This window comes from Fonsecaea monophora (genome assembly GCF_001642475.1).
Source record: "Fonsecaea monophora strain CBS 269.37 chromosome Unknown Scaff3, whole genome shotgun sequence".
In the NCBI taxonomy this organism is placed as follows: domain Eukaryota; kingdom Fungi; phylum Ascomycota; class Eurotiomycetes; order Chaetothyriales; family Herpotrichiellaceae; genus Fonsecaea; species Fonsecaea monophora.
In genome coordinates, this window is record NW_019173934.1 from 440,067 (window position 1) to 461,865 (window position 21,799).

The 21,799-nt window shown below is 52.3% G+C and overlaps 4 protein-coding genes across 4 annotated transcripts; 3 read left to right on the forward strand and 1 right to left on the reverse strand.

Annotated features, from left to right (window-relative positions):
* Window positions 1-850: 850 nt before the first annotated feature.
* AYO21_00861 (hypothetical protein) lies at window positions 851-2,613 on the reverse strand (the record flags this gene model as incomplete). Its single annotated transcript, XM_022650848.1, has 3 exons — window positions 851-1,765; window positions 1,821-2,330; window positions 2,380-2,613. 3 exons carry the CDS (start codon window positions 2,611-2,613, stop codon window positions 851-853), a joined length of 1,659 nt encoding a protein of 552 aa, XP_022516851.1.
* Window positions 2,614-3,078: 465 nt separating this feature from the next.
* Window positions 3,079-5,067, forward strand: AYO21_00862 (hypothetical protein; the record flags this gene model as incomplete). The annotated part of the gene is made up of 1 exon (XM_022650849.1): window positions 3,079-5,067. The coding sequence occupies one exon, from the start codon at window positions 3,079-3,081 to the stop codon at window positions 5,065-5,067; it is 1,989 nt and encodes a 662-aa protein (XP_022516852.1).
* A 6,997-nt stretch (window positions 5,068-12,064) lies between these two features.
* On the forward strand, window positions 12,065-15,679 carry AYO21_00863 (hypothetical protein; the record flags this gene model as incomplete). Its single annotated transcript, XM_022650850.1, has 2 exons — window positions 12,065-15,545; window positions 15,597-15,679. The coding sequence occupies 2 exons, from the start codon at window positions 12,065-12,067 to the stop codon at window positions 15,677-15,679; spliced, it is 3,564 nt and encodes a 1,187-aa protein (XP_022516853.1).
* Window positions 15,680-17,910: 2,231 nt separating this feature from the next.
* On the forward strand, window positions 17,911-21,324 carry AYO21_00864 (sodium/hydrogen antiporter; the record flags this gene model as incomplete). Its single annotated transcript, XM_022650851.1, has 1 exon — window positions 17,911-21,324. One exon carries the CDS (start codon window positions 17,911-17,913, stop codon window positions 21,322-21,324), a length of 3,414 nt encoding a protein of 1,137 aa, XP_022516854.1.
* Window positions 21,325-21,799: the final 475 nt, after the last annotated feature.

Genomic DNA, 21,799 nt, shown 5'->3' on the forward strand with positions numbered 1-21,799 from the left:
TGGAGAGCTCCCAAGCCCCGACAAAAAGAGGAGAATGTGCCCCTCTTAACTGGTCCGAGCGTGGCTTTGCTCAAAAGGAAACCATGGTATGATTCTGCACCTGATCAGAAGACCTGCCCGCAAGGCCGGACAAACGCCTGCTCTCCATGGGTTATTTTCTCTACAAGCTCATGGCCTGCTCGGGAAAGATGAGACCGAGCTAGCTTACCATCCCGGGAAAAGCAGAGCGAGCCGCAGAGGCCCAGAAGCATCGGTTGACTTGTGAAATCTTTGTATTGGGCATAGAAAGCAGTCGACATACATTGGCATGGGGCTGCAGCTCAATGGGGAAACCAGTCGAGGCTCGCCTGCCTGACTTTTGGCGCTCCCTGATCTCTTCCTCCTTCAATACTTTCCCTCCTCCACGCCCTTGCCGTCCGTGACAGTTCCACAATCTTTGCCGAAAGAACGCCTCTATCGAATGCTCGGTGCTGGGTGTTGGGTGCTGGGTACAAAGTGATGTGCTTGTGTCGAATGGCTAGGGGTTACATGATGGTGCATCTGGTTGTGGGGTCGTAGCTGAATCTTGGAAACGTGCTGGTGATGGGTGGGAGCAGTGGGGTTCGTGCTTGTGTGAAAAGACATGGAGGGGGCCGCATTAGGGTGCTTCGAGGTTGGTGCTCTGATTCAACTCTAGCGAAGATGCTCTTGTGGAAGGTGATCTCGAGCCCGCGGCGCTTGGGGCGAACCCGTTGCTGTGCTTTGTGTCGCTTCTTTGCACCTGTTTGACAAGCACGGCGCCAACGTTGGCTGTCATCGCAGGGGGTTTGTCAAGGTGCATTCCCCGACACTTCCTTCACATGGTCGTGGTCTACATGTCCATCGAGTCGTTGCCGTTTGCAAAGTTGAATTGGCCTTGAGGTTGGTTCGATCCAAGGGTAAAGCCAGTTGCGTTGGCCTGTGGCGCCAGTTCTTCAATGTCAGCACCCGCATCTTCCTCATCAGAGAAGTAGCGCTCGATAATGTTATAAGCCTTCATGTAGATCTCCTCATTAGCGTTGTTTTGGCAGTCGTGAATCTTCTCCATTCCGCCAGCCTCTTCAATGAACAGTGCATAACGATTGACCTGCCCTTCCGGAGAACGGGGATCGGCAGACTCTTTGTCCATATCTCCCACTTTGAGGATATTCTCCAGTCCATCCAAGGCAACTTGAATGATCTTATTGTCCGGGCAAGCTAGCAAGTCACAGAGGGGTTTGATGCATCCCTGCGAGACGAGGTATCTGATCTGATCCGGCTTCTGTAGACCTCCGGAGGTGGCGTTGGAAATTGCCCAACAGGCTTCCTTGCGAGTCTTGAAATCCCCGTTGGACAAGAGGTGGATCAAGGGGGGGATGATCCCTGCGTCAATAACCGCTTGGATTTGAGTAGAGTTGCCGGCTGTGATGTTTGAAATTGTCCAACAGGCTTCCTTCCGGATGCCATCCTTTTGAGAGCCGAGCAATGACAACAGAGCTGTCAGAGCGCCGCAATTGATAATTACCTGCGTCTGCACATCATCTCCGGTGACAATGTTTCCAACCGAGCGAAGAGCCGGGGTTTGGACGGATGTGGAAGCATGCATGAGAAGTTCGACAAGTCGTCGGGGAATGCCGGCTTCGATGACAGCCTGGATCTTGTCATTGGAGCCATCGGAAAGGTAGGAAATGGCCCAGCAGGCATCAATAAGGACTTCATCATCGAGCATGTACACAAGCTTCGCCAGGACCGGAAGTGCAGGTTGAATCTAAGAAGTTGTCAACACCAGGCCACTTTAAACCGCAAATTTCAGCGTGACTTACAGTATTCCAGTCGGGCTGGGGTGTCTTTCCACGGCAGAAGTTGCTCAACGTCCACGTTGCGTTTCGAAGCATGCTCAACTTGCGCCCATCGGCAATGAGATTGAGCAAAGGCTTCAAAGCACCCTGACTGAGAACATAGTCACGACAAGCAGGAGAGTCACCAGCGATGTTGCCCAATGCCCAGACTGCTTGCTCACGAACATCCGGCTCATGGCTGCTCAAGAGCTCAACAAAGATAGGGACGGCACCAGCTTCGATCACGACCTGTGTTTGGGCTGCGCTACCACTAGCAATATTGGTGAGGGCCCAGGCAGCCTCAAATTGGACGAGAGTGTGAGGGGAGCGAAGGAATTCAACGAAGCGGCTGACGACACCCGTCTCGATTACTTTTTCGATGGGTGGGTTGCGTTCTTTGGACAGAAGTTTTCGAAACTTTGTGGTGGCTTGAATCTGAGCATCGATCTGGTCTGAGAAAACACCTTTCACCATTTCTGGCAATTCCGTGCTCAACTGTAGACAACGATTAGCCTAGGAGTTAACCAAAAGGATTTGTACCGACTTCATTCTCGATATTCGCCGTCTCATCATCACTGTCTGGCTCTGTGAGGCCACCAATACCAATCTCGCCATTTCCACGCTGAACACCTCTTCGCTTGGCCAAGTTTTCCTCTCTTTTCTGGCGACGGATTTCGACCTGTTGTTCCTCTCGACGACGACGCAGCTCATCGGGCTTGAAACTGTTTTTCGCCTTGTATTGGGTTCGTCGATGTTCGGGGATATATCGTTCCGCCATGATTGTTGTGACGTCGCAAAGAAGGGTTTGGTTTCAGAGCTTGATTTCAGGGTTGTAGGCAGCCCAAAGGTTACCGCGAAAGATTGGTTCTGGGCTCGTGCAAGGGAGGGTTTGTATACTTGTTGCAAGTGAAGGCGGTCAGTGATGAGACTGCGCCGATGTGGATAAATAAAATGAATGCAACAAAACGGGGGTTGCACTTTCGCAGGGTGGCTGTCGTATGAGAGGCAATCGCTGTTTGTCACAACGGGAAGCACATGCCACTTTTCCTTGGCGCTGATCACGTGGATTCGCGTCACGCTTCGAGTTTCTTTGTGACGGGCAGAGACGCGTCCTTTCGCGACTTCATGCACAATAACCAGGATTACCATCAATGTCCCATCCATCGATGTATGATCCCGAATCGAGGACGACATATAACCCCTTCTAGCCGGGGTCACTTCCGTCTGGAGAAGCGGCGTGCCAATGGCTTCTGGCTTCGTCCCCTTACCACCAAATTTCATTGATCTTACAAACGCCTCCAGTGTCGAGGCAAATTCAGCACCAATCAACGTCATCGGGGTCTGCGTCGACTTTCTCGCTCCAACGAGGTGCCAGGGCGGCCGCCGAGACTTTACCATCAAATTCACGTTACACGATCCTTCCTGGCTTTCTGGTGTCGGTCTACCCTTCGCGTTCTTTCATAAGCAAGCCGAACAACTTCCGGATATCAGAGACCAAGGTGATGTCGTCATTCTGCGAAGTGTCAAGATAAATGTCTACAAGGGCCAAACCATAGGGTGGTCCAACTCTTCTACTACGTGGGTTGTGCTACCCGCTGCCGAGTTGGAGAACATACAATCTATCCAAGATCTCAAGGACAAGGGCAGGCTGATGAGACAAGGAGCCAGCTATCACAGCAACACTCTCCTAGCAGCTCTTCCCAATGATGCTCAGTTGAAGTACGCCAAATGGATAGCCGAACAGGAAGATCCATGTCTATGGACAAAGCAGCAGCCCAGGACACAGCTGGAAATAGCGAGTACCATGGCAGAAAACGGGGGCACTGCTCCTGCTCGCAAAGAGAAATTCAGCACATTTGATCGCCTCAGCTTGCCCACTGGTAGAGCGTACATTTTTGTAGACCTTTTGGGCGAAGTACGCAAAGCATTTTCCCCCAACGACTTGACGACTGAGCTCTATGTGACTGATTATACTACGAACGACAAGCTCCACGACTACAAGCACTCGAGCGAACGGGGTGGCCGTGACGGTGACCCGTGGGGCTATATTGAGGACAAAACGTCTGATAAATGGCCCGGTCCATGGGGTCAAATGACGATGACGGTCACATGCTGGGGGAGGCAAGCTTCTGTTGCCATGCACAACGTGAAGTTGGGCAGCTTCGTGTACTTGCGTAATGTGCAGATCAAACTTGACAGGAATAGTTCGAGGCTCGAGGGCAATTGTCGAGACGATCCTAACTATCCGGAGAAGGAGTTGATCACAGTAGTGAAGTCTGGAGATGAAAAGCGGATTGAGCTGCTGCGTCGTAAACGAACATACGAGCAAAAGGCAGAGGCTGAAGGTGTCAGCTTTTCCCGAGACCCTAATCAAGCAACGAAGAAACGGCAATGGGACGAACCTTCTGAGCGGCCGAATGAAGAACCGAAGGGTAAGAGGACCAAGGCAAGAAACCGGAAGAACAAGAGAGCAAAGTTGGAGGCTGTACAGCAGGAAAAGGAGAAGGCCACAGCTCCAACTGCGCAACAAGAGCACTCCCTCCTCAAATCCAACGCAAACATCCGATGTAATCAGTACGAGGGAGTCTCATGCAAGTTCATCCTCGACATCCTCGATCCGGACATCTTGAACCGCACGACGGCAAAAGGCAATGCCTATCGACTTCCCTTCCAGAACTGTACGTACAAGTCGAAAGTCCGCATTGTGGATTTCTTCCCTGACAACATTGCCGACTTCGCTGCGCCGCGAAAGGTCGGACAATATGATGAGTTGTCAGACAACGAGGACTTTGGGGATGACGTGGACATCGACCCTACGCAAGAGAATGGCGTGGGAGATTTGGAATGGGAATGGCGATTCCTTCTCCTGGTCGAGGACGCTCGAGCGCCAGCAGGTGTTGATGGGCGACCGACTCAGATGGAATTGCTTGTGGCAGACACGGACGGAGACTTTCTGTTGAACATGGATGCCTGTAACTTGAGGGACAAGGCAAACCGAGGCGAACTGGCGACGCTGAAGGAGAAACTGTTCCACCTGTGGGGAAACCTGCAGGAGTGCAAAGAGGAATCCAGAATGTCCGCCGAAGGCCTCCGTACCAAACCAAGCGCGAGACCTTTCGAGTGTCTCATCAAGGAGTACGGCGTACCTGTTCTGCGCTCGAACAGACGGACCAAGGACTCTGTTGTCTATGACCGACGATTTCGTCTCTTCGGGACGGCGCTGGCAGTGTGAATCTTACGTGATGATGAAACGTCCTCCTTCCGCTCTCAACCGCCTTTTTTTTTTTCACGTGCCCTGTTGAGAAGTATTGAGCACCTTTTTGTCCGCTTCAAGTTTGTGTTTTTGAAATCCAGTTCTTGGCCCCGAGCATCCACAATGAACTCTCGGGTCGAGAGATGATGAGGCCTGCTTCATTTTGGGGGCAATAACCAGATGGCCCGTTCGCCTGGTAACCTGCTGGGGCAAAAAATAGAAAGCCTAAAGAGGTTGCTGCTGCTGCTACTGCTGTGCTGCCTAGTCCTTTCCACAGACGCCACCAAGGCCAAGAGGTAGGATCAGGACGGCACGAAGACAAAAGGGGATTCCAACAAGACCAGTTCGTTTCGGTTGTGGAGGCAGCGGATGATGTTCTGCGCCAACTAATGGGGCAGCCAACACTTCTGTCGAGAAGGACCAAACGAACAAATGGAGCTACGTATGAGTTACTGTGGGCACTTCTGTCCATCGAAGGGATCCGTGCCTTTGCCTCATGTGTATAAACTTGCGTGCCCTGCTGTACTCGTGCAGTGATAGCAAAAGAGGGCCTCCTGCATCAGGGTCCACTTTGGCCTGGCGCTTGGGTTGGTGATTGATGTCTCGTGCGGAACGTACCGTCAGTTTCCAACACGAGTGCTATATGTTTGCTATGTGTTGCACGGTACCTAGACACTCCTACGTCTTTCGGCAATTCTTTGTTGGATTTCCTAGGAATTCTCGATCTTCTCGGAAGAAACGGGGTGCCGACCTTCCTTATGCCAGTGAGCCGGCCTCTGGTTACAAGTCGTGGATATCAAGCATCCCGAGAGGCCGAGAGTGTTGTGCTGGACCCCTGTTCCACACATTTTCTTTCATTCCTCGACAGACAGATGATAGCATTCGCTATCACGAAGACTTTCCCCCTGTCTGTGAACAAAACAGCAGATCTGGTCACTGCCTAACGATGGCGGTACAAGCAATTTGTTGAGTGGACAGGGCCCCATATATATCGGACTCACATAGATCCTATGCAGCGCTGAAGCTGTGAGTAGATAGAATCCTAATCAAGCCGCGACATTGCCGTCAAGCCACTCGAAGTCTCTGCGAGGTGCCGTTTCCGCTTAACCCTCCTGTACGACGATATCCGACGCCGAGCTTGCGGGGCAATCTCTAAAGAGAGTAAGGCAGTTGGTTTGTCCCGTCGCTTGCAGAGAGCCACCTTCAAAGCATCGGCTTCCGGGAGATGGCGTTGCGGTATATCGACCTGCATACGTACGTGGTCTTGATTAGACTTAACGGCCCTGTTGCCGTCCGGGACTTTGGCCGACTTGCCGTCTGTTGAAGGGTACTGGTGGAAATCTGTTTAATAATAATTCGTCGGGGCCGCCCGGGAAATAATGCTCTTTGCAATCCCTCCCCTGACGAGACGAAGACCTTCCGACAATTGAGTGCTAGTTTCCAACCATGCGCAGGTGAGCAGGGTTCTAGATCCACGATGGGCCGTCTGAACATCCAAGACGACCTTTGCAATTGTTGTGGAAGATTAAAACCAATTGCTCACAGCGTTTCGGCTGGGAAACTGGCTTGTCCCAGTCGCCGAAGCCGATAGATCCTTGGCCCCTGCCTCCTCTCGAACATGCGTTACCCCTCCGTGCACGTGGAATTAGCCTTGAGGTTGAGTATCAATAATGAAAAAGGGTGCCCCATCAGGCCTAGCCGGTGGTTCATGCATTCCTGCAGCATTGAGGACATTCGACAACGACCCCTTGCATATTGGGTATCTTCAATGCGAGCATTTTTGGGAAGGCCACTCGCATACGGTCGATGATCCTGCGATCAAACACGTATCCCTGTCCACATTTTGCAGGCAAGCATACTCGTACGTGTCGAGAAGCCCCGGAAGATGGCTCCAAGGCAACCAGGCTGTTGATCCTCGCAAGGCTCGTCGTTCTGGATGGCCCAAGTACAGTTGATTGCGGCTGGTGTAGAATATTCTCCTCTGCATCTGACGATCAGGCTCGTGGACGATGCAACGTCATTGAGTTGATCAAGCTGCACTTGGGCCAAATACTCGAGAGTAATTCGTTATACCTTCGCATTTCTAAGACGGCGGGAGGCGAGCGTCCGCCCACAGACGTCATGCATGCCCTTTGATAAGTTGCATGAAACTCCAGCCGCTGATGCAGCACAGAGTGCGACGCGCGATGAGCCAGCGGCGGGTAGCAACTCGGAGTGGGAAGAGCGAAGTGATGGCTCTCATTCGTGCAGACAGTGTGGCCAACGTTACAGCAGCGTCATATGAGTTTTGGATCTGAAAATCGCGACGTCCTGAAAAGCCACCTACGAAATAGAGACATCAGGGTTGGCGTTGACTTGCATGTCAGACGCGGCCTTCCACACCATGTATCTCTCCTATTTGGAGATACCCCAACGGGCGGGCTAATGCAATGCTCTCTTCATCCTTTCGTATAATGGCGAATGAAAATGACCTTGCTTCGCTCTTGTGCCGAGCGTCCGCAGCCTTCCTTCGATCCTGACACGGGTTTGGACCAATGCTGCCAGGAGGTGGGCTGAGAATCGCTAACGGGGTTCGCGGAGAAGACGAGGCCGAGAAATATGTCAGGTGCTCACTTGTGTAATATTGGTCTGCTTGGGGCTGTTTATCATTGGTGGCAACAGGCAGAATTAAAGCCGCTTTGCCGTTTTTCCAAAGTCTGTCTGAATGGCCACGACAGATAGGGGACTCGTGGCCTTGTAGACAGCCTCGGGCCTAATTGGTTACAACGAGCTGTCGAGTCAGGTCCCAAGACTTCAGATTTCTCCCCGAGGTCGACGTCCATCGAGGCTGGGAGGTAGCCGGCCACTTGGAAGAAAACTCTAATAGCGACCACGTAAGGTGGCCACTGGTGGTTGGGTTAGAAACATCGTGGGAATAGTCAGCATAGATATTGCCTTTCTTCGCATGGAGCGCATCGACCAACAGCTTGGTGAGTGCATGTCGCTGCCGATGACATCCTTGCTGGGTGGTAGGGTGGACCTGTGGAAATTTTTTGACTCTGACCTTGGTGACATACAGCCTCTTGAACACAATCCAACAGTAAGCAACGAATGCATTTTTCCCAACATCGATGGTGGGGGCGGACGCTTGGGATTCACTACTGCGTAGGACTGTACCTAGGTATTTGGATGGTAGTGCATCACTGATCGTACCCGGCCTCATGACCACCAGCGACCCCAGATTTGCACACGGTTGCGGGTTAGCGCGGGCACTCGGACCACTCTAAGGTCCACAAAGGGCCACAAGGGGGAGAGGGCCGCATGAGTGATTCGGATCAGCATTTCTTCAGAGGTGATCCGAAGCTCATCCAGAACGTTAGTGGTACGGTCCTCCGTGCATCTTTAACTCTCCAGGATCGGCAGATTGCGGCATCCTGTCTCTGCTGTGGCGACCGTCTAGACCCAAGGGCTAGATCAAAGCCTGTCTAAGCATCTGCTCGGAGATCAAAATACGAGGTATAGTATTCTCGTCGACTCGTAGGCGCGCCCGGGACCTGTGAGATCGAACAAAGTTATAGCCAGCCCGGGCGTACTCAGGTCCTGGTGGAGCTGTTCAACGAAACGTACTTGAGTTGAGAGAGCGCCGGTTCAGTGAGATGCCGGGTTCATCGTATCACTGTTGTTATCAAAGAGATCCAAAGGACAATAGTGGGTGGCAGGTGTCCACTGGCGGACCTGTATTGGTGGGGCTCGCAGTCATTTACCGTTTGGTGTACGAGGAATTGATGAGGTATATTCTCGAAGATGGTAAAAAGATCAATCCCAAACTCCGGGCAGCACAGTAAACAGCAGCACTTGGGGCTAGGGAACGCTATAGGTGCATTAAGTTGACAAGCGCCGATAAACATTGGTGTCTTCGCATCGAAATTTGGAACTCCAGCGGGTTGCAGAAGTCGTGCAGGTTAAAGAACGGAAGTAGATGATCCTTAGTAGAGCAAGAGGAGCTTGGGCCACTGGCAAAGCTAGCACTGCCCACTGGGGATGGAATAATGACAATGTGGATCCTCCTCCTCCATGTGTCGAACGAGTACGAAGGTGGGTTCATGGGTATGCACCATGAGTCGCAGTTCCTCCGGACAGACGACTAGGATATTTTGGGGAGGACGGGAGGCATTGAGCCATGTCAAGGGATGGAAGGCATTTCCGACAAGTTCGTCCCCTAGCTGTGTAGTGAACCATTAGTGAAGTGTTGATCACTGGGCTGATCGTGATTACGTGCAACCGCACGAGAATCGTAGGCCACGGGTTGGTGACGCTTACCTGAAAATCTGGGGAGAGAGTCACCAGAGTTGAGAGACAGATGGGCGCCGGAGAGAAAGGTTTCAGCAGCGTTGTGCGTTGATCTGAGAACCCTTGAGATGAGCTGCATGCCGGTCAATGCAACAGGGAACCACTGCGAATCCACCTCATCCACCAAGAAAAGGAAGTTGGCCCCGGTCGATTCGACGGAGGCGTGATGTGCTTATTTTTCTGCGCCACACATGGTTGGCATTTGACGGCGCCTGCAAGGACAGGTGAAGAGATGCTGGTTGTTGAGAAAAGGGACCCAGTAGCGGTGCAGCTAAAGAGGATCGAGGGAGACTTGAACGGCGACAAAATCACACTTGGTCACCCACATTTCTCGTTCCTTCCCGTGGAGCCGAATCTTGGCTGTGTTGAAGAGGGATTGTGTACTCTCTACAAAATACCGCAGTTCATTCGCATGAAATTCGCCAGGGCGACTTTGTAGACAAATGCCTAGAAAAAGGGTACAAGGTGAGAACTGCAGGGCCCAACAAAGTAGGGTTTGGAGGTGGCTAGGACTTGAACAACTGCGGGACCCAAACCCACTGTATTCACAGCCCAAACAGGGCGTAACGAGCTAGAGGGGGGTCGCCATCAAAGCCTATATCATGTATCGGTACCGGTTGTTCGTGAAGAAAAGACACTTTATACAGGAACATGGGTCCTAGCAGGCGACTCAAGTCCCTACCTAGGTTGGTATCTAGGTACCTCGTACGCCTGTGCTGGCTATACAGAGATTCATGACAGACCTACCTGGTGGTAAGTAGCACCTGTAGTACATAGCATGGATACATAAACACCCCTCCCCTCTCCTGCGCCCTTTGCGCCCCTTGTGCCCCTTGCGGCTTTAGCTTATAGGCATAGGCGTGCCTGGATATACTCGTACTCACCCAACTGCAACACCTGCAGATTGCAACCCAGTTATGCCCAAGTGCTCCATCCGATGTGTGTGTGGCACTTGTTTTGCACGACGTCAGCTAGACCTCTTGGACTTTAGCCTCAGAAGGAAATCACAGGCCACCCAGGCAGGGCCTTGTACCGGTTGTAGTGCGGCAACAGTCCGCACCCCAGGGGGTTGCACAAATTGGCGCTGCCCAATAACAGGCATACAGCCTAACCAAGGCCCTGTCGAAAGCTGCTGTTCGATTCGGTCGCTTCTTGACACTCCAGACTCTCCGGGCTCCAGCTAAAAATTCTACTCCAGAGTCTCTCCAGTGTCTCTCCAGCTCCCCAAGTCTCCATCTCCCAGACCTTGTTCTGCGTTGTGGCTGCTGAGGGAGAAAAAAAATCTCACTGCAAATGCACTTTGTACACCACCAATTCCTCTAACGAGAAATCGCTCTCTAATCTATTCTTCCTTTTTTTTCAACTTTTCCTTTTCTTTCTTTCCATCTTCTCACCCACCCCCCCTCTGACGTCTCCCGTCAATTTTCCGAATATCGTTTTCCTGCTTACTCTTCCCATCACCAGGTCTCGTCCGTACTACGATCCACGCGGTACCTTTGCGACCTGGACCATTCGTCGAGTTGGGAAAAAGAGAAGAGAAACACCGAAGAAACATTGAAAAACCACCGAGACACCGAGGACACTGAGACTGCTTATACGAGTGGACGTCTCTTCCCGTGAAACTTCCCCAGGTCTCCCCCCCGAGTGGTATCCTCCTCTCTCTTTGCTCATCCTAGCAACCCCAAAAAACGGCGTGGCTTGGAACGCTGCCAAAGCTATACCTACTGTGTAGGCATTCCCAGGGTCATATCCGACGAACAAATTGATCCTCGGCCGGGACCACCTTTCTTGTACTGGGTCTCTCCAGAAGCCGGCCGACCCTCTGGCCAACGGGCGTTCCAGAACAAACAGCGACCTGCCAGAAGTGGCAGCCCTACCAATCCCGTGGCTTCTCGTACAGCCACCCTGCACGCTTGAAGGCATCCGTGGCCGCCAACCACCATTGCCTCCCACCCACCTGTGACGTGCCAAAACTCTGAGGGCAATTCATCTCGCCCTGTCGGCCTGTGGCCAAAGTAACTATTTTCTTCCTCGGTCGTCAACTTTTCGCATTTTCACGACTTTGTCACTGTTGGTATCTTTACCCTGGTAAGTGTACAAGCCTTGCGTCGACGTTGTCGTTCTTAGACCATACTCAATGTTGCAACGGCAATACCTTACCCCAAGTACTAAAAGCTGCGTACCTAGACTCGAGTATTGCTCATGTACATGATCTCTTAAACTCCCAATCATCTTCCTTGATTACCACCTTTCTGGGACTTTGTGTACAGTCATTGATTATTCGTGCCTGGAGCATCGGATTTCTCTTTCAGATCCGCCTGGAGCGCGACCAATACCTGCGAAAATTCCTGTCCTTGAGCGGCCTGGTGTATTGTGACGTTGTCTTCCAGGGTTGAGTACATATGGTACATTGAAATCAACCTTTGACAAGACTTGAGGCATATTTTCAAAACTTTACGGCTATATCGCAGAAACCCAAGAACATTGCTTGCGACATAGTTGTATTGCGCATGCTTCTTCCTCAACTGGCTTTCCCGTCCCCCGCTCGAGGCTTCGCGACCTCTTGACAGAACCGAGAACTTGGAGTTTTTTGGGCCAAGTACTCAGCGCGCAAAGAGTGCGCAAAAGCAACAGAAACTGAAACCAGATGGCGGAGGAGGTTAACACTTCGCCCGTCGACACCATGGACGTGGCCTCGCCCGAGGCAGCTTCTGCAGAGGGACCTTCAAGTGAGACCGCACTAGCTGCCTCAGAAACTGGTATGTCTTTCCAGCCCATGGCTCGACCTTCTGTGCCTGAGACTCATTCCCGCCTCTCAGCGAACGAGACACCAGCCGGCAACAAGGCTGCATCGACCAAGATACCCGCTGTATCCAAAACTATTATGCCGACTTCGGCTTTTCCTCCTCCAAAGACAGATAAGCCCCGGCCTCATGTGTGCTTGACCTGTATGCGATCCTTTGCTCGCCTAGAGCATCTGAAACGGCATGAGCGATCACACACGAAGGAAAAGCCCTTTGCGTGTCCTGAATGTACTCGCTGCTTTGCTAGGCGTGATCTATTACTCCGACATCAGCAGAAACTCCACTCCTCTACCACACCATCAGCACGCCCTCGGTCTGGACGTAGGGAAAGTGTTGCGGGAGTTGCCAGTGGTCGTGTTCGCAAAAACTCCACCACGAGCAATACGACAGCCATGAGACCAAGAGCCAACACGGTCAGTCATGTTGATTCTGCCACCCGGACGCTGAGTATGATGTCCGAATCTGTTGGTAACTTCGGCCGCCAACCTTTGAGCGGCGGTCATAGCCACCACAACAGCATGTCGGCCATCTCAAACATTCACGCATATCAAGTCCGCGGTGCAAACGGTCATCAGTACGCTTTGAATCTTCCAAAGTTGGAGACTGTTGGACTGCCTTCTGATATCTCAGGCGGCCTCCGCACGGCGCCTCCCTACGGAGGATTCGGTGCCGAGTTTGGAAATGATTTCGACTCCGACCAGGGAAATACCATCAATCCTCACGCTCTGCATATGACCAACTTGCAAGCGCTGGGTGTCGACTCGTCCATTTCACATTTCCACCAAATGTTCCCTGGGATGACAGCTTCTCAAGCCATGGCTGACGACGATTCGAATTTCGACTGGATGACCTTGGGCTTTGAGAATCAGATGTCCTTCACTCAGGCCAATGAGAACGCAATTGATGACTCTTCACCCTCGGCCATGAGCACTGGCAGTCCGGCACCTTTACATGAGCTGAACGGTGAATCGAATATGGCAGCAATGCAACATGCTTCAGTAACCGCAGGCAGTATGTGGTCCACCACTCTTGCGGCCCACGTGCCACTGTTAAACAGTCCGATGAGCATCGAAATGTTGTCCAGCTTTAATGACGTTGTCAACGCCCCCATGGGGACAGTGTCGCCAAAATCCTTACTGGGTCAAGCAACTGCTATGGATATCAATCTTCCTACTCCGCCAGATTTTGTCTCTGTGGACGCTTCTGCCGTGCACTCGAACCCCCAATTTACTAGTTACCAGCTCTCCTTCGCTGGAGATGGTCCTGGCTCTACCACTTCCACTGCCTCAATGGACAGCAGTCTCCGTCAAAGCTCGACCACAACCGCGTCTACAGACTTGGTCAGCGATCACATTCGGAATGTTTTGATCGCCGGACTTTCTCAGAATGTAGGCTTTGGACAACGAAAGTACTCCCAACCAGCAATCAGTTCGCCGCTGTCTCCAGGCTCAAATACACGCACGAAAGGGTTTAACGCCAGCACTTTTCCCAGCACACATGATCTACAGCGATATGTTTCTGCGTATATCAAATACTTCCATCCGCACCTTCCCTTTCTACATATTCCAACCCTCAACTTTGCGTCGCCAGACTACACAACTCCAATCAGGCTAGTGTCTGGCCATTCTCAGTTTGGCCAGGCTTCGGTGGCAGGCGGAGGCAGTTGCTTGATCCTAGCAATTGCTGCTATTGGTGCCCTCTACGAACACGAGGTGCCTCAGTCTAGAGAACTTTTCGAGTGTGCCAAGCGTCTGATCAGCAGCTATCTTGAAGAAAGGCGCAAAGCCAACCTGACCAAAACCCAATTTGGACCTCGACACTCTGCTGAGCGAGAAGACACGCCACTCTGGTTGGTTCAGGCGATGCTTCTGAACGTGATTTATGGCCATAATTGTGGCGATAAAACGGCAGCTGAGCTGGCAAGTAACCATTGTGCCGCCCTGGTTAGTCTAGCTCGCGGAGCCGAGCTTGCAAAGCCTCCTCAGAGCTACAGCGGAACAAGCATCAATGCGAACGTCCAGATGGGTGGAATGCCAAACCATGGCTGGGGCTCGATGGCCAGCGAGTTGGACGATTCTGACTGGTTGGAGTGGAAAATCATGGAAGAACGCAAGCGAACTTTGTATGTGGTGTTCATCCTTTCGAGTATGCTTGTGACGGCTTACAATCATCCCCCCGCACTCACCAATTCCGAGATCCGATTGAATCTGCCCTGTGCGGAAGAACTTTGGTCAGCTGAGTCTGCGCAGACATGGCGCCACCTGGGGGGACCTGGCGCGGAAACGGGAGCTCTTACCTTTGCCGCCTCGTTGACACATCTACTTATGTCCGCGCACAGACAACGTCGGCGGAACAGCAACGTGAATCCGCTCGGGCTTACTAGCGAACCAGAGCTCGCGCCGAGCACATTCGGTTGCTTGATCCTGATCAACGCTCTACATAATTACATCTGGGAGACACGGCAGCGACACTTGGGACGTCAATGGACCGCAAGCGAGACGGAGCAGATGCATGCACACATCGAACCAGCACTCACTGCCTGGGAAGCGGCATGGGCGAGCAACCCCAAGCATAGCATCGAACGACCCAATCCTTTTGGAGATGGCCCCTTGTCGGCGGACTGCGTCCCGTTACTTGATCTCGCTTACATCCGGCTGTTTGTCAATTTCGGCAGGTCCAAGGAAGCGTTCTGGCAACGGGACTACGATGCTATGTCGGAAGAGCTGGCCAAGGGCTCAGAAGCGGTTCCGAGCCAGGACACGGGAAAAGCGGACCAAACCACCAACCCTCCGTCTCAGAAGCCGGAGAGCAAGAATCAAGAGCAAATCCCGACCCCTGTGGAAGAAGGCGTGAAACTGGAAGCGGTAGAACACGAGAATGGTAGGAAATCCCTACCATCTCGGCGTGAGCGACATCTTCGGAAGGCTGCATTCTATGCCGCCGATTCTTTGGCCATGTCAGACAAACTCGGTCTGAGTTTTGCTGAACATACCTCTCGAGAGCTACCAACACAGTCAGCTATGTGTGCATTCGACTGCGCGCAAGTGTTGGCAGAGTGGATCGCAACTGTCCAAGAACGGGTTGGCAGATACCTAGGCGTCATTGGGCGGGACGAGATGAATCTGGTCGAGGTGCCAGGCATAATCCTCCTCGAAGATGAAGATCGGACACTGATCCAGAAAATCGACGAAATCCTGACGAGCGCTGAGAGCAAGGTCGAAACTCAGGGTGGATTTGATCTTTCCGACGCTCGAGAAGGAGGTTACGGCAGCAGAATCCTAACGCTGACAGCATACATACTGGGAAGGGATTCCGTGTGGCCCGGTAAGTCAATATCCATGTGTGGGAGCAAATCGTGCTAATCCTGTACTACAGTCTTCAAGCTCATGGCGCGGTCACTTGAGACCCAGGCAGGGCATATCAAAGAGCGAGCATTAGCTTCAGTTTCCAGCTCGTAATCACCAACAGAGGTCAGACTGCAATCTTGAGGTCATCTTGACCAATATAATCTATCCTTCTTTGTCGAAATCACGACGGATGCAGGTTTGATTGAGACAATTGTTTTAATCTTGACGACGCCAGTCGATATGAATTATCAGGACATATGATCACAATATACCCCAGAGAAACGAACCTGTGACACGAAAAGTTTGCAGATACGAGCCATTTCTGGCTCAAGGACATACCAAAAAGTGCGGGATTTCACGAGGAGTACATACGGGACTTGATCACGGGAGGGAAGGACTCGAAATTTCTCTCGTTGGGCGGATTGACCGCTAATGATCAACGCAATCGAAGAATGTAATTGTACGCCGGGAGGGAAGATGTCGATGGACAAAAAGCACAAAGGTCGAAGGCGACCGACACGAGGCTCATCTTTATGGCGAACAGTGAGTTGGATGGCTTATCAGTTGGCTAGCTTGATTCGCTGTGTGGAAAGAATCTCTGAGTCGAGCAGTACCCAGCTTGCAAATTGCGCGTGGGATGAGAGTAATGACAATCAGGACTGCGGCCCGATAAGCTGCGTGTATATGGCCAAAGTTGGTGGCTTCTTTCCTTTCTGTCCTGCTCGTATCTGCGGGACAAAGTCATGCCTTGGAGTGGGCAGCAAACCTGTTCTTGTTTTATTTCCTTTTTTTCCCCCTTCCCTTTCCTTTTTCCCGTGCGTGCATTGATATGCAGTATTGGTGGATCGTCTTCGACCATGAGTGGACGATAAGTCAGTACTGCTGTCACATGTTGGCCTGGGGTACCGAAAGGTGAATCGAAGCGACCACCAAAGTACCAATAACGGGGCGAGAGTTTGAGGGGATACAGCCTCGAAGAATGCGATTAGTCCTTCCGCGGTCAAGTCGGTCAGTCTGGCCAGCGGTCAGAATTGACCTACAGCGGGAATAGTGGATTGGGTAGGGCCGTGATTTCAGATAGCCAAGAGTGCCTGTTCTTCTTGATTCGAGCACGCTTGGAGCCCATCACCAGCCATTGACCAACCATAAAGCGCTGTGATAGAGTCAACATCCCGCTCTCTCGTGTGGATTCCGAGTGGCTTAGAAGGGTGAGAGGAGTTGAGGGCACCGAAGATAAGCGGGATAAGACGATACTCTGAGTCGGTACTTGGTTGGGGTCTGTCTGCCTTCTCAGGCTGATGAGAGAGCCATGAAGAAAGGTGAAGGGATAAATTTAGCGGCCTTGGCCACTGACCCAGAGATGACCCGTGGTCCTCGTATTCCCAGGGATGAAGCCGAGTGTCCGATAAACAGGCGTGGCATGGGCATGGCAAAGGTTTGTGGTTGGTCCAGGCGCCAATACTCGGGCAACTGATTGCCTGCGTTCAACTGCGTGGGTGGTCAACTGGCTCCACAAAGGGAGCTGCGTACCCCGTTCTCATTATATCCGGGTAGTTACTATGCCGCAGGGCCATGCCCACGCCCCCTCCCCCAAGCCCTCGAAGCTAAGCCCAAGACCCCCGAATCTTCTTCGACAAGGCTCGGCGCCTTATTAGTGCTGCCCTCCAAAAAAAAAGACATCCACTCCTCACGTCAATCACGGTGCTCAGTCCTTCTTTGTCACCTCAGATCTTCCCAGTACCCAAGACCGCTTCTTGCTGAGTGTACTTTTTCCTCAATTGCCACAGCATAAGCTCATCATTATTGTTGCCCAGATTTCTTCGAAAGGACGCTTCATTTAACTGAAGCTTTCCCCTCCCCACCCAATTCTATCTCTACCAGATCCCAGCACGGTACATATAACAGCCCCCTTGGACCGGATTCTCCGTCCTACCCCTCGATCCTTTCATTCATCTACCACCGTGCACTTCTGCGATCTGGATTCTCTACACTCACTATAGACATCCTTCCTCCGCCGCGGCCGGGTAGACCAGTTTCTTTCGAGATAGACCCCCATCTATTCCTCTCCTCGACGACACATATGTTGGCAGACGCTCTCTGAATGCGGCGAGTTCTGCATCACGATCTTCACCAAAGAGAAGGAAGCGACTGGGGATAGAGGCGATATAACTTTCTTTTGTCGATATAAATCAATATCTGTCCTATACTCTAGAACACACGGGAGGAATCTGTGACTTGGTGCAACCAATATTGGCTACAATTCCTCATTTTCAAGCCACACCTGCTGCTAAAAGGCTCTCACATTCTTGCACGACTCCTAGGTTCCACGACATCTGTGCCAGATGGCGTGGCACCAGCTCGCCATAGACAAGCCGCATCTGGTGTACATCATCCTCGGCGGGTTCACCAGCATTTTCATGCTATGTTCGCTCTTCATCAAGGAAAAATTGTACATTGGCGAAGCAACCGTTGCGACAATATGCGGTGTCATATTCGGTCCCCATGCCGCAAATCTCATCAACCCTCTGACCTGGGGTAACACGGATCAGATTACCCTCGAATTCTCCCGTATCGTCCTGGTCGTTCAGTGTTTCGCCGTCGGTGTCGAGTTACCCAAGGCGTACATGGAAAGACATTGGAAGTCGGTTGTGTTCCTCCTGGTCCCAGTTATGACCTTTGGGTGGCTGATTACCAGTCTCTTCATCTGGTGGATGATCGTCCCTCTCAGCTGGCTAGAGTCTCTGGTCGTCGCCGCCTGCGTTACCGCCACCGATCCCGTCCTGGCTTCCTCGGTCGTGGGAAAGGGCAAGTTTGCAAAACGAGTTCCCAAACATCTTCGAGACGTCCTGTCTGCCGAATCTGGTTGCAACGACGGGATGGCTTTCCCGTTCATCTATCTGTCTCTCTACTTGGTTAGGTACCACCTGCGAGCCAGAGAGGTTATCTTTCACTGGACATGTTTCACGATCCTATACGAGTGTATCTTTGGCGCCTTCTACGGCGTCATGGTCGGGTACATCGGCCGCCACGCCATCAAATTCGCCGAGCGGAAAGGCTTGATTGATCGGGAAAGTTTTCTTGTGTTCTACTTCGTCCTGGCCTTGTTCTGCGCCGGCTCAGGGAGTCTGTTGGGAATGGACGACCTTCTTATTGGATTTGCCGCCGGAGTTGGGTTTTCGAACGATGGTTGGTTTACCGAGAAAACCGAAGAGTCCCATGTGTCCAACGTCATCGATCTGCTTCTCAACCTGGCCTACTTTGTTTACTTTGGGACCATCATCCCCTGGGACCAGTATAATGCGCATGCACACGGTCTCGTTCCATGGAGGCTTGTTGTCATTTCAATCATGGTCATCTTCTTCCGTCGGATACCTGCAATGCTGGCTCTCAAACCGCTGATACCTGACGTCAAAACTTGGCGGGAGGCTTTGTTTGCGGGCCATTTTGGGCCCATCGGTGTCGGCGCCATCTTTGCAGCAATTCTCGCCCGTGCGGAGCTGGAGACAGATGGAACAACACCTTTGGCCAAACTCCCTGAAGGAAGCGAAGAGTTTGAGCTAATTTACCTCTTATGGCCCCTGGTCACGTTCTTGGTCATCTCATCAATTCTCGTTCATGGCTCATCAATCGCCGTGTTCACTTTGGGCAAACGGATCAATACTCTGACGATCACTCTGTCTTACACTCAAGATAACGAAAAAGGTCCGGCATGGATGCAAAGGCTTCCCAGAATCACGTCTCAGTCGCGGTCCATGTCGCGCAGGGAAAGCTCAGAATTGGACGTTGACGAGAAGTTGGAGATCCCGCCTGGAGAACTACCACCAATCGGAATCCCCAAGCTCCATCTCAGACGACAGCGCGAAGACGAGTATGAGAAGAGGCCAGCCTCTAGATCTTCGAGTCATGGCAGAGCACGGAGGCGGAGAAAGCGGGATAGGGCTCTGGAAGAGCGCCTGGGAGGACCTGTCAGTCAGAGCGCCATTGCTCCGTCAAGACTCAGTGAACCCATCCTCGTGCAACAAGAATCCGGCTCGGACACATTGTTCGACAAGTCCGGCGAACCTTCGCCACAAAGTCGTCCAGAGCGCGTTGAAGTCGGATCAGCAACACCGTCCCCAGAGCGGCATGAGCAGGAAGCTGAGCCAGAGAGAGCACGCGCTCGCCGTACACGGTCTCCACCACCTCCAGATACCCCTGCAGACGTCGAGGCATATGAAGAAGGTGACGATATTGTGGTTGAGGACGAGGAAGGAAATGTGATAGACACGATTGATGCCAGTCACATGTCCCCGGATGAAAAAGCGGATGCCATTGAAAAGGCCCGAAATCGGTTGGCAAAAGACGTTTCCGGGAAATTTGCAAAACACAAGCACGAGCCACACCCCAGAAACGAAGGGGAGGAGATGGAGGAAGAGATGGAACAAGCTGTCATGCCCAAAAGTATGCGTCAGAGATTTGATCAGTGGAAGGGCTTCGGCAGACGGAAGGATGGAGAGGCAGAACCTTCGAGCTCCAAGCAGGGCGAACGCAAGCGAGGCCCAGCCCATGCTTACCAGTTTGGTAACACAGTTATCGTCGAAGACGAGGATGGCGAAGTCATCAAGACGTATAACATTCCTAGCGAAAGCAGCGGGCCTGGTGGCGACAAGTCGAGGGAACAGCAAGTGCGGGATGGTCTGCGTCGGATGAGCACGTGGGTAGGTTTGGGTCGACAAACTGGTCCTGCAGCAGGGCCTGTAGATCCTGCAGGTCCCAGCGTCGATGCCCCTGCGCCATCAGAAACCTTAGACCAACCCAAGGAGGAAGTCGTCAAGAAGCGAGATTTCAGGAGACGCATTAGCGATGCATCCTCTGACGATGACGGCTTGAGAATGACAATCTCCAAGGCCGACCAATACGGCTTGACTGGGTTGCAAAAGAAAGCGCGAGATGCCCCCGGAACTATCGCATTAGGATCAGGCCGTCGACTGTCGACAAGGGACTTTATCAAGCAGATGCAACAGCTGGACCCCAAAAGCAAGATTCGAGAAGTGGAACGCAGTGATGCCACAGAAGATATCAAACGAGAAGTCCGAAGGGCCGCGAAAATGGAAAGAGGAGGGCTTGGTAAGCTAACTGCCTCTGAAGAGAGCCCAACGCGTGGCCGGACCGAGCCAAATCTCGGCGGTACATCGACTGTTCGCCGCCCAGATGCTGGCAGAAGAACCGCAAGTGAGCAAGAAGCCGACGATTATTTCAGCCCCCAACGTCGTCCAAGACCCGATCGCCTGGCTACTCGTGAACGGAACCCGACGCTGAGCGAAGAGAGTGAGGAGGACGAGGAAGACGAGGAAGAGGATGAGGGAGAAATTCCAACCCACAATGTGAGATCGAGTCTAGCGAAGCACGGCAAAGGCCAGACAGCCGCAGACTTGCGCAGAAGACACCTGGCGAGAATCCGGTCTGAAGAGGAAGAAGAGAACGACGAGGAAGGAGAAACAGCTGCGGAAAAGAGGCGTCGAATGGCTGCATTGGGTCTGGGTGACGGGGACGAAGATTCAAGCAGCGAGGGCGACGAAGACGAACCCCGTCGAACCGAAGCCGCTGTGCCAGAACCTACCCAGGAAGCGTCCTCGTCTTCAACTCAACCTAAGGCACGCATTCAATGGGGTGGTGAGAGCGGCCGAGAGAAGAAGGATCCCTACGACATCTATGCCGGCGATCCTATTGTTGGCGCCGCAAGGAAAATAAGAGGCATGATGAAGAAAAGAGGTTGATCAGATCTTCTTTGTCGCCATTTTGGAAAGATAGTGTATGATGGTGATGATGATGGACGTCATGGTCAAGTTGGTAATGTGGCTGTTGTCTTTCTTGGTGACCTTTTGGGGGTTCTGTAACATCTTTTGCAATGAGCTACGAAAGTGTCACATAGAAAATGTATATGACCTTTTAACACCTTGTCGCATCCATGCCCGCCTTTGCAGTGTAGACAACGTGATGATGTTGCACAGGCGCCGTCCCTTTGGTCCAACACACAGCACTATTTTATTAGGTTAGGCACCGTTGCGGGAGGGACAACATGACGATGTTGAACAGGCCATCCTTTCTGTCCAACACTATGAGGGATAGTTTAGGCACCACAGTCCTCTGGCACCACTTTTCCCAGCCAGAGGTAGCCTCTTATCGGCCTCGGGGCAAACAGCCATTCACAGCGCAGTATGATCACTCAAGCTAGTAGTAACTGTAACCCCC